This window comes from Rattus rattus, chromosome 13 (assembly GCF_011064425.1).
Source record: "Rattus rattus isolate New Zealand chromosome 13, Rrattus_CSIRO_v1, whole genome shotgun sequence".
Classification (NCBI taxonomy): domain Eukaryota; kingdom Metazoa; phylum Chordata; class Mammalia; order Rodentia; family Muridae; genus Rattus; species Rattus rattus.
Window position 1 is genome coordinate 44,596,367 of NC_046166.1, and position 12,916 is coordinate 44,609,282.

The following is a 12,916-nucleotide window of genomic DNA, read 5'->3' on the forward strand; positions in this document are numbered from 1 at the left end:
AACATCTACTACTTTAAGATATATGTAGCTGGATGTGGTGGCTCATACTTTTAAACCCAGCACTAAGGATGCAGAACTGCATAGTGAGACTCCATCTAAAAATAAAAAGATATCTAAGTATAATGGTCTTTTTTAAAAAAGAAATCAATGTATATCTTTCAGTTGTTTGAAACAGGGTCGATCTCAAACCCATATATATCTGCCTGCCTATCCTTCCAGGGTGCTGGGATACAAAGTATGCACCATTTCACCCTGCAATATTTATTTAATTTTTAATTAAATATAGCTTAGGAAGAGGGTAGCCATGGTGCAGGTATATCTATGTACCTAAGGGTAGGCACCCAAGGAAGCCAGAAATTTTGGATTCCCCCAAAGCTAGAATTACTACTGTCTTTTGTGAACTCCAGTTCTCTACAAGAGCAGTACACACTCTTAACCTCTGAGTCAACTCACTTGACCAACAATACATTCTTTAAAATATATGTACCAAACTATTGCACTTAAATATTGTAAAAAACATTATGTCTAAAGCATTAATTCGAAAGTTAAAGGATCACTGGGTGTAGCTGTCGGATGCCACCTACAATCCCATCTCAAGAGGGACTGAAGGAAGAGAGGTTAGTACACTGTGATATTCACATTTTGCCTCCTGTTGACTTGTAGAGAAACGTTCTCTTCTGCAATTGCTTACAGTTAATCTAATCTTTAAAGCTATTGCTAGATGGTCAGAAGCTTAAACCTGTCCAGCTAGGACCGCTGCAGTAACTCTGCCTCCTTCCTCACTCAGCCCAGGATGGCTGAAAAGCTCGTTGGATTCTGCTGCACTGTAGCTCCTGAGAGTACCAAGTGGACCTGCTTCAGATAACAAAATACACCGACTTCTCTCCTCTTCTTCATCTGCAGGGAAGAGGTCCACATCAGAAACAAGCAACCTAGTCTTCATATGGTGGTACTGACCAGAATGTCCCAAGTGCCCAAGCCCCACTTACCATGCAGCATCACAGAGAAGCCACACTGTGGGACACACCCGGAACCATCGCAGCTCTTCAGTGACGAGGACCAAATCATAATTTCCAGCAAATGTTTCCAATCGCCAGAGCACAAGTGGCATGAGGCATGTGGTATCCAAGAAGCTGCTGAGTATTATAGGGTAAGCTTTAGGGGGAATCTAAAGGAGTCTGGCCAACTTCTGGAAGATTGATTGATTACACAGATAAAGTGGTTCTCCAGAAACCATCCCTGGGTGTTGATTAAGAAATACCACAAGCCCGGTGGTGGTGACACAGACCCTTTATCCCAGCACTCTTGGAGACAGAGGCAGGTGAATCTCTGAGTTTGAGGCCAACCTGGTCTATAGGTCAAGTTCTGGGGCAGCCAGAGCTGGTTTGCGTTGGAGTCGGATGGGGAATCCTCCTCTTCTTACACAATGAGTTTCTCTGCAACCCTGTGATCTGTTTGTCTGTAGAAGTTATTCCAGGAAACCCTGGTTACACTGAAGGAGAAGCTTGAAGCAGCTGCATGCTTACTGGCTGAAGAGCGAGAGAGAATGGTGACGATTCAGGTGATGGTTTGCCCTGACGCTGGGGAGGGGAACCTGCCACAAAGATAGCGAAGCAGGAGAAAGTATTTCAAGTCCATAATAAAGGAAAAAAGCTAATTACTTTTAAGATTCATTTTAAGGTTTATTTACAAATATGTGTGAGCACATACATTTGGTGCCAAAGGAGAACTGTGGAATTTAGATCCCCTGGAGCTGGAATGATGGGCCTTGTGAACCACTTGATATGGGTGACGAGATATCCGGTTCTCTGCAAGTGCTCTTTAAGCACTGAACCAGCTCTCTATCCCAGAATGCTCATTTCTTGATAAGGAACTCTTCAAAAGTGAAAAGAAAGAAATTTAATTTTTAAAAATTACCAAAGAAACAAGAAAAGTGTGAATAACTTTTTGTATGTTAGAAATAAATCTTATTTTAATTTTTCTTTTGTTTTTAATATGATTTAACAAAAAACCCAACAGTGACATAAACCTGTAGCTCCCAAAGTTAGGAAGGTAAAGCTTGATTTCCAGGCTAGCCTGAGGTAAATTGGTAAGACGTGTCTCAAAAGGACAGCTCTCCGAAAGGAAACCAATCACATCACACATGTACATACTTTGAAAGCCCAGGGTTTGGTTCCCAGCAAAACCAGGCATGGTGAGAATATCTGTGGTCTCATTGCTAGAGAGGGGGAGGCAGGAGAGTCAGAAAGACGTTCGCCGACATTACAGTTACACCTCAGTTACAAACAAGTTTGAGGCCAGATTTCATCCCACAAAGAACAAAAGAAAGTGTGTTTGCTTAGAACTTTGCTCATGTGAGAGAAAGCCCCTGTCGTTTTTAGCCACAGGTCACAGTTTCCACAGCTCCTTTGGTTTTTGACACCAGGCTTTCAAGTAGCTCACACTGGTCTCAAACACATCATTCCCCTGCCTCAGCTTCAGCTACCCTAAGACTATATAGCATCACACCGGGGCTGCTTCATCAGCTTTATAAAGTCAGTGAACATTCCTCCATCCACAAAATTGAGTTTATGATTTTGCTGATATCTTAACTGGATTCCCTTTATCCTTCCGTTGAGGCTTTTACTTCTTCCCTCGTGTTCTATGTCTCCTTGCGGTTGCGCTATGGTTAATGAAAGAGGGACAGAACTGTTGCCAGTTTATCCTGTTTAACCTGACATCTGTAACCTCTGCCTCTGAGGAAGGAAGAGGAGCAGAGCTTTAAAGAGATGATCGAGGCCGATTATAAGATGAGATTCCAGTTACTGACTGAGGGGAAGAAACTGCCGTTTTCAAAACTGCCAGGCTGCAAATTTGACCTGAACTTAAACGGGCCTAACCAGAACCAGCTGATGAAGTTTGAGCTCATGCAGAAGTCTCAAAAAATGCTACAGGTGAGAGAATATTCTGGATGGAGAATAACTAGGCAGTGTATCTATTCTTAAATAAATTATCCAGTGACACAGCACTGGGGGACAGACACCTTTAATCCTAACACTTGAATGGCTGAGGCAGGTGAATCTCTTTGTGAGTTTGAAGCCAGCCTGGTCTACAAAGTGAGTTCCAGGATAGCCAGGGCTACACAAAGAAACTCTGTCTTGAAAAAGAAGAAGGAAACAATGTATTCAGTACAACAACCATGTGTGTAGCATGTACATGTGCACTTACCTGCAATTCTTTCATAAGACTCTATTCAAACACACATCTAAAGAGAGAAGCAAGGAAGGAAAGAGCCCCATACGTTTATTTGTATGTATTTATTATCTCCTATGACACTGCTAATATACTTGCAACCATGGAAAGACACAGGGCTAAGACAGCACTAATAATTGTTTCCGTTCAGAGCCACATTGAGAGAATTAACCTCAGAAGACTCCCAGGGATCTTATTGATGGTCTAATAGTTACTAGCGTTTAGGTAGCCCTGGGCCCGAGGCTCAGTGTCTAACTCAGTTCCTTTAGCTGTGAAGTGGACATAACAATGACCTCTAGTTCATAACGCTGCTGGGAGGCTGGACAGAGAGAATCTACAGAGAGCCCTAGACAGTGCCTTGCACATTTTCAGCAGGCCCTAAATAGCAGACACCGTTATTACAGTTGGGCTCTTTAATGGCAACAGGAGATTAAATGTAACCTATAGCCTTCTTCTATAAGAGACTTGCACAAGGGGCTGCAGCTGAACTATGGGATGCTGCTTGTCAGAAGGCTAGCTAGCATGACTATGTCAGTGAGGCATTCTCCAACACAGAAACAATTTGCCAAATGAGAAAAAAAAAAACCTCTAGTATTGGGTGGGGTTTTTTTGTGATTTTGTTGTTGTTGTTGTTCCTAATTGATAAAACCATGATCAGGTGGAATACATTTAGAAAGATAAAAGAAACACCAGTTATCAGTGGCCTCATTATATAAGCATCTCTGCTAATTATTGATTAAATTATAGATTTTAAAGTTTGCTCATTTTTCTTCTTTTTTTTTTTTTTATTAATCATTCCATTTATTTACATCCCATATGACATCCCACTACCTAGTTACCCCCTCCACCAACCTCCTATCCCATGATATCCCACTTCCTGGTTACCTCTCCCCCACCCACACTAAAATTTGTTTGTGAGTAGCTAGGCATGCTGGTACATTCCGGTAAACCCAGCACTCTGGAGGCAGAGGTAGGTTGACCTCTCTGAGTTCAAGACTAGCCTGTACCACATATTGAGTTACAGAACAGCCAGGGCTATGCAAACAGATCCTGTCCTTAAAAACAAAACAAGAAAATGTTTTTGAGATACTCTCGCTATTTAGCTTCAGCTGGACTAAAACTTGCTTTGCATACAGATTGGCCTTGAACTGACAAAGACACCTTTCTCTGTCCCTGAGGGCTAGAATTAAAGGGATACCATTCCCCTAAGTTACTATTTTAATTCGAGGTGAAACACTCAAGTTCTGAGCAAAAGGTCACACCCGAAAGAGTGCGGTGTGTTTTGGGTGCCTTGTTTGTTAATCTGAGTAAACTTGGAGAGATGCGTACCTAACTTTAGCATATCAAACAATAAGCATAAAATTGAATTTCTTTATTTAGAAACAAAATTTCCCTCTTCAGTCTGGGCTAGCCTGAACTCATGATTTTCCTGCACCTTTTCTCCCTTCTCAAGTGCAGGCGTTATAGGCTTGTGCTGCTGTCGCACGTGGCCTCTATGGAAAGGTACCCTGCTTAAGCATGGCTTGGCTTGATTAGATCTTTTCCTAAGACATTCAGGAATTCAGATTCCTGGCCAAGGCTGAATTAGTAAAGAAAAAGGAGTGCTATGGTGCACGGATTTAATCCCAGCACTTGGGAGACAGGCAAACAGATCTCTGAGTTTGAGGCCATCCCTGTTTACAGAGTGAGTTTCAGGACAGCCATGGATACAAAGAGAAACCCTGTCTCAAAAACAAAAACAAAATCAAAACCGAAACCAATCAACCAACCAAATCCATGCATATTTGGGGCTGGAGAGATGGCTCAGTTGTTGAGAGTTCTGTCTGCTGTTCCAGAGGACCCAGGTTCGGGTTCAATTCCTAACACCCACGTAACTCACAACAGCCTCTGGCGCTGACACCAGAGTATTTGATATCCTCACAGACACACATACAGGTAAACACCAGTGCACATTAAAAAGAGTACAAGTTGCTGAAAGTTAACGAGGAGCTGCATCTGCAGAGACTTAGCCTCCTGGGGAGCGAGAACATGGGCAAACTGAAGGCGAGCGAAGCCTGGCTTTCTGAGCACCTCTGCAGCCTCCAGAAGATCATCACAGACCTAGAGCGGAGCTGTGGAGAATCTGCCGTTGCACTGCTCCAGGTAAGACTGGGGAAAACAGTTCCTTAATAGCATTTGGAATGGCAGAGAGGACAGACTCATTAAGGGTCATTTCCAGAATACCAGATCCAGTGATCTTCAACCCAGTGTGAAAGCTATGCAGCCATTGTCCCCCTGCTAGAAGCATTGTGAATACCGTTGATGTCTGTAAATCAGTACAGACATTGGGAGAGCACTGGGCTTCCTCAATGCCCACACTGGGCATATGTCAGAAGGAAATGAAATTAACGTGCCAAAGAATCTTTTACAGAATTAGGAACAAGTAAGAAAATATAATACATGTAACTCATGTATGGGAAACTGTTAATCCATAAAAAAAGACAAAGGCATAATTTATAATTATAATTAAAGTATATATAATCATATATTTAATAATATATGATATACTTAATGATATATTAAATGATATATAATTACATATATACTAATTTAGATGAAATTTGGGATCCTTATGTTAAGTGTAATAAGCCAAGCACAGAAAGCAAGGTATAAGATTTGCATTCATATGTAGAACTTAAATTGATGAGATAGAAGTTGACAGACTGATGAGTAACAAAGACCAGGAGAAAACCAGAAAGGGGCAGTTGACTGTCCACACTGAGTTGTAGGTCAAAGCATAGATCGAAACAAAAAACAAAAAACAAAAAACAAAGGGGGGTTGGGGATTTAGCTCAGTGGTAGAGCGCTTGCCTAGGAAGTGCAAGGCCCTGGGTTCGGTCCCCAGCTCCGAAAAAAAAGAACCAAAACAAAAAACAAAAAACAAAGCATAGATCGATGACTGATGGATGGTAATAATGAGTTCTGGTGTCTTACTGTACATGGACGTGACAACATGATAATGGTAATGTACTGTCTTTCTTCTTATTAAATGAGTCCTTTAATGCTAATGGATCTCTACCAGTTCAAGCCATTCTGGTCTACAGAACCACTTTCAGGTCAGCAAAGCTACACAGTAAGACCTTGTCTCAAATAAGTCCTTTGGCAGTTCTGCATGATATGTTTTGATCATCTTGAAGGCCCTCAAACTCTTTCCAGATCCACTCCTTCCCACCCAGCTTCCTTCCTTCCTTCCTCCCTCCCTCCCTCCCTTTGTCCTTCCCTCCCTCCCTCCTACTCTTCCTTATTCTTCAAGACCAGTTTCTGATGCCCAAATATTATTGGATGTATGCTCTTCCGTAAGAGAGCAGTTACCCTAAAGGGACTACATTCTTAATGAAAACTGTCTCTCCTTCATCCAGCAGCCAGCAGTTTCTTATAATCCCATGACTGGAGTTGAAATTGTGTTCCCAACTGAGCACTCCATGCTAGGACTTAGTCTAACCTGGGTTCACACATCTATACATGCTGTCACAACTGCTCTGAGTTCATCCATGCAACTGGCCTGATGTGTTCAGAAGACAATGTTTCCTTGTAGTCATCCATGGTCCCTGGGTTGTACACTTTTTGTCCTCTTCCAAATGATCCCTGAGCCATGGTGTGTGTGTGTGTGTGTGTGTGTGTGTGTGTGTGTGTGTGTGTGTGTGTACCTGCACGTGCGTGCACATAAACACGCGCGAGTAGATAGATGATAGTAGATAGATGTTCTCTCAAGGTATCTTTCTAAATGTTAAAAATATAGGACTTTGGGCTGGAGAGATGGCTCAGAAGTTAAGAGCTCTGACTGCTCTTCCAGAGATCCTGAATTCAAATCCCAGCAACTGCATGGTGACTCACAACAGTCTGTAATGGGATCTGATACCGTCTTCTGGTGTGTCTGAAGTCAGCTACAGTGTATATATGTGTGTGTGTGTGTGTGTGTGTGTGTGTGTGTGTGTGTGTGTGTATGACTTAGGTCAAGTTCACCATAAGACAGATGTTTGAGAAGTTAGGCACGCTTACTCTGATTGAAGCAGGGGTGAATCTCACACAATGCGGACACACATCACAATTCCTACAGTGTATCCTGGGCAGGGTGTCGAGCTATTTCATAAAGTGATTCACCACTGAAAACAATTATCTTAGTATGCTTGAAAGCCAGACAGAGTCACTCATGGTTGTGATGCCAATACTTGGGAGGATGAGGCAGGGGGATTGCTGTTAGTTACACGCTAGCCAGAGCTACAGAGTGATACCTTGTCGCTAAAACAATAAAGCAAAACAATTAAGCTTGAATTAAGATATACCTCTCTGGGGAAATCAGGTGAAGAGTTTTGTACCCATCCAGTGGGCAAAGAATAATTAACACAACTGCTTTTTGTTCAACTTTTAGAAAGGGATTGGTGAGTATGTATGTGCTTGTTAACATTCACAGATGCTGTCAAAAGGTAAAAATCCTCCACAAAGTAATGAACTGCAACCTGAAAATGGGGGGAAGGTTGTGTACTCTCTGCTGTTGTCTGAATGTTCACATATGTCCCATACATTGAAATCATCTTCAGGGGCAGTGGTATTAGAGATGGAATCTTTAGAAGGTGATTGGCTAATAGAGTGGCACTCTCCTAACGGGATTAGTGACCTTTATGAAACAGTTGTCTTCACCATGTGATGTGAAAGTACCTCCCTAGGTACTGAATCTGTGAAATTATCAGCTTCCAATATGTGATAAAGATTCTTATTATAAGGAGCTATCTGGCTAGGGTGTTTTAGTACAGCCTGAACAGCTATGTATTTAAAATGTTATATATTAACATCCTTTGTTCTTTCAAAAGCTAGGTACTGAAAAGCAAGAATGTCCTTTAAATCTGCTCTGTCCCACATATACTTATCTGAAAAGTATGTTCATTCATAGTATTTATGGACTTTTTTAGTGGTACTAGTGGTGACTAAATTACTGAGCAAACACTACTTTGCAATAGACCTAACCCCAATTCATAATATTTTAAAAATTAAAAATATTTAAAATAAGTGATTTTAAAAATCTCACTGAAAAGCCTCTGTACATAACCCCCAAGGAAATAGTTCACTTCCTGAGCCTAGCCTATTTCCAGACAACATGAGCAGGTGTGACCCAGTTATGTTCAGCCCCCGCCTGACCTGGCTCCAAGTGCCCTCTTGGCCTAGTGGCCCTCCATCTGCTCTGCTCAAGCCCTAGTCCTCAGCAGCAGAAAGGAAATACATGGATATCATTTCAAAGGAGACAGAGGAGAGGGTGAGAAAGAGCCTGTAGTCTCCTCTCCTGTGGTCACACATACACAGTGTTATACTTTTTAGTGCCTTGGACATGACTTAGAAATGCTTTGGTTCAAATACCCGGTGTAATCTTGTCTCTCTTTCCCCCTTAGAATGCAGAGTGCTACTTAAAAAGGTGAGTTTCTAGAAACATTTGGGTGAAAAATGTGACCTATATCTTAGACACATGAGGGGTGGGAATGCTGGGCAAAAATAAGGTTAGATCTATGGATAAAGGTTAATGCAAGTGAATGTCCGGGACTGACCCCTCCCCCCTTTTTTTCCCCTAGGAGTGAGTCTATACTGCTTCAGAGCCTAGAGCCAGCTCAGATAACAGACCTGAGCGCATGCTGGATAATCGGGACAAGCAATGTTCTCCTGAGGTTCCAAAGTAAGTGGGCCGAAGCATGAATACTGTGTACCCAAGTTATGTGTGCAAATCACAGGGTCATCCCAGCAAACACGAACGTCTGCTCGGGCACATCTTCAAGTTGTCTAGATAATGCAGGCATTTTTATGGTATGATGTAGGGATTGAACGCCCAGGTCTGCTAAGCACCTCCTCTACCACTGAGCGGCAGTCCCTGCTCCATGTGATGTGGGTGTGTTTACAGTTTACATTTCCTCAAACATATGAATTAAAGTTACATTAGAGTCTGGGTCTAATAATTCCATTATCTAGTGCTCCTCGCCATTAAATTTGTAATGTGTTTGAAATGATGTCCAGTTGAGCAGGGGTTCTCTGTGTGGCCCTTGCTGTTCTGGAACTCACATTGTAAGGCAGGCTGGCCACTAATGCAGAGATCCATCCACTCACCTCTGCCTTCCCAGCGCTGGGATTGAAGGTGTGTGCCACCATGCTAGAAATTTTTTCTTTTCCCAAGATGGAGGTTCTCTGTGTGACTGTCCTGGAATTCCCTCTGTTGACCAGGCTAGCCTAAAACTCACAGAGAGCTTCCTCCAAGTACTAGGATCAAAGGTCTGGCCCCCCTTCCCCCCCACTTCCCAGCTCAAGTTTCTTTGTTCTTGAGATAGTATTTATAGGAAGACCTAGGCTGGGAATAAAGGGGATCCCCCACCCTCTATCCCCCTCCATACCAACTCCCCACCCCCGAGGGAGGGAATTTTATACTGTTTTTGCTAGTTCTCTGGAGGTATTAAGTACCTGTGAAAACCTGCAATTTATGTTGAGCACTGTGACTACTCTGCTAAGGTCAAGCAGGCTGCCAGTCCTGGGGCTGGGGCTAATTTAACTCACAGAAGGGAAGAAATCGAACTTAAAGAACCTTGTGCCAGTTGCCTTTCTATTGCTGTAATGAAACATTATGCATGACCAAGGCAACTTACAGAAGAAAGAGGTTATTTGGGGCTTACACTTTCAGGGAGTTAGAATTGATCATGGCTGGGCAGGGGGGCAGGCACAAGGGTCCCATCTGCAACCACAAGTATGAAGCAGGGGGAATAGCAGGATTCTTTTGACACTTCACGTTCCGGCCCCAGTGACACACCTCCTAATTCTTCCCTAAAAGTTCCATCAACTGAGGACCAAATGGACAGACATGAGCCTGTGGACACCATTCTCAAATCACCACAGACCTACTGGTGGCCGTGACGTTAGAAATAAAAGTATTCTGAATTAGTCTAATGAAAGGAATGTGGATACTACTAACGAAGAAATCCAGAATGGGAAGGGGTCAGGTTAAAATTTCGTTTGGGGTTTACTATATTTCAAATTCCCATACGATTTCTAACTAGTGCTGGTATTTTATTTAGGGACTGGGTCATGATCATTCAGCAGGTTTTAAAACTGAGGCTAGGTGGTGGTGTATGGAGAAGAAAATTCAGCCAGTAAAAAAAAAGAGAGTGTTTCAGGAGCCTGGGAAAATCACAATATTTGTTGGGAAAAAGGAGGGCAAGTATCACTTTCCGATAGTTCTGAAGAATTACCTCATATGCCGTGATCTGAACTTGATTTTCAGGAGTTCCCCAGTGATCCTAGCCTCTCTAGTATGGTTCTGAGGTATCTTTAATACTAAGGGATTTTATCACACTGAGTGAGCTATGTTTTAAGATGTGACTAGCATGGAGAACCCCTCCATTGTGTTGTTTGTGCAAGGATCGATGCTTCTGGGAGCGTCTGGTTTAGAAAACATCTTTAGGGGATGTTGTGTGAGTCTGAAGTGACATCTGAATGTGACTGGTTATCAGCACAATTTTACAGACCTTGGTGTGAGGAAACCTGATGCTTTTACTATTTATTTGTGATTTTCTTCCATCCCCCACACAACAGCCTGCCTCATTATTATATCAGCATCATTTTTCTCCCGTGAAGTCCATCCAGAGAAGTAAAGCTTTGTGTCATTTTTTCAGACTTCTCCTATGTTACCTCTGCCATGTGTCACTTGCTTTGGAGCTGCTCCATGGTAGAAACCATAGCTAACCATACCTACGTCACAGGTTTCTGAACCCTAAGATTAATTGAAGTTCTCTTCACATAGGACATGTTACTTTGGACCCAGACACAGCTCACCCCTCCCTAGTCTTATCTGAAGACCTGAGACATGTGGCATTCCGAGACACACCAAAAACTGGGCCTGACACTCCAAGGAGATTTGACTTCAGTGCTTCTGTGTTGGGTGCGGAGAGCTTCAACTCAGGGAGGCATTATTGGGAAGTGGCTGTGGGCCAGGCGACCCAGTGGCAGGTGGGCATATGTGACTGTACAGAGAGAAAGAACAGCATTCCTGGGACTTCCGGAGATAAAGTCTTGCTCATGGGGTCCCTAATGGGGACTGATTGTACCCTCTGGGTCTTTCCCCCTTTAAGAAAGGTCTGGCTGAGAAAGCAAATGTACAAAGTTGGAGTCTTCCTTGACTGTGAATGTGGGCAAGTATCATTCTACAATGTGACAGAGCAATCCCTCATTTACAGTTTCTCTGCCCTCACCTTCCGAGGAGCAGTTAAACCAATATTTTCTCTTTGTATTACAAATGGAGACATGAGTTCAGACTCTCTCACTGTCTGTCCCCCTCAGACTCATCCCTGAAATGCTGCTGATAGCTCATCTTCCTATATGTGAAACCCAAGATCAAAAGGGACCCGAAAATAAGATCCAGACTTTGCGAAGACTATGTAATTAGCCCAATAGAATCCAATAAATCCATTTGACTTAGTGTGGCTTCCAAGATGTGTTCAGTAGGAGTTCCATTTAAGTTGAATGATGATGGGGTCATTTGATGACTCGGGATCAAGGCACTTGCAGTCATGGCTTACAGCCTGAGTTCAATTCCTGGACCTTCTCACAGTGGAGAGAGCAGACTTCCGAAAGTTTTCCTCTGACATTCACATACATAATGTAGCAAGTGGTTATTTGTTCCACTAAAACAAATAAAGTGCAATAGAAAACAAAGGAATGAAGGATTATAACATTGAATATATAATATATAGATATGTATCATATATGGCCAATATATATATCATATATATCACATATATGGTCAATATATATCATACATTTTTATATATGATGTATATATTTGGAAAGTTGGAATAAATCAATACAGTCTTGTTTCTCAAGACCTAGAATTTGGACTACACATGCATTTTTAAGAACACTTACGTGATTATGTCTAGTCAGGAATGAAAGCAGGATGATAATGTGTAGGAATAATCTCTTGTGTACTATGTGGAACATCCCCTGTCATTTAAAAGCAGATGGCCTATTAGCAAAAGGCAGGAAGTAACAGGTACATTTTCAGCAGAGAGATTGGAACTCTGGGATAGAGAAGAGTACGTGAGGATTCTGCCCCCAGATTCAGGAAGTCAGAGTTCATGAGACTGAGGAGAGGTGACCAGCCATGGGGCAGGCATAGAATAGTTTAAACAGGTTATGTAAGTTACAAGGTTGTCAGGGAAACAAGCCTAAGCTTATGTATGAGCTAGACGTTTATTCTTAAATAAGCTTCCGGGTTAGGTTTTTCCAGTATTTTCTACTTCTTTCTGACAAAGATTTTTCTTTTAATTGTGTGTCTGGGAGTATGTGCATGAGTGACAGTGCCTGTGGAGATCAGAGTTTTGTTCAACCTGGAGGTAGAGATGCTTGAACTTGTAACTATAACTTTTTTTTTTTTTATATGAATACACTGTAGCTGTCTTCAGACACACCAGAAGAGGGCATCTGATCCCATTACAGATGGTTGTGAGCCACCATGTGGTTGCTGGGAATTGAACTCAGGACCTCTGGAAGAGCAGTCAGTGCTCTTAACCACTGAGCCATCTCACCAGCCCGTAACTATAATTTTTATTCACCTGGTCTCCTAAGATCTCCTTGACTCCTAAGCTTACTGTTTCCATCTGCTAACCTAAGCCTAGTCTGGAAG

At 42.4% G+C, this 12,916-nt stretch overlaps 1 protein-coding gene across 1 annotated transcript; it reads left to right on the forward strand.

The window, feature by feature from the left end:
* The first annotated feature begins 961 nt into the window (after positions 1-961).
* On the forward strand, positions 962-11,583 carry Triml2 (tripartite motif family like 2). The gene is made up of 7 exons (XM_032919314.1): positions 962-1,150; positions 1,466-1,561; positions 2,745-2,933; positions 5,233-5,373; positions 8,652-8,674; positions 8,829-8,929; positions 11,036-11,583. Exons 1-7 carry the CDS (start codon positions 962-964, stop codon positions 11,581-11,583), a joined length of 1,287 nt encoding a protein of 428 aa, XP_032775205.1.
* Positions 11,584-12,916: the final 1,333 nt, after the last annotated feature.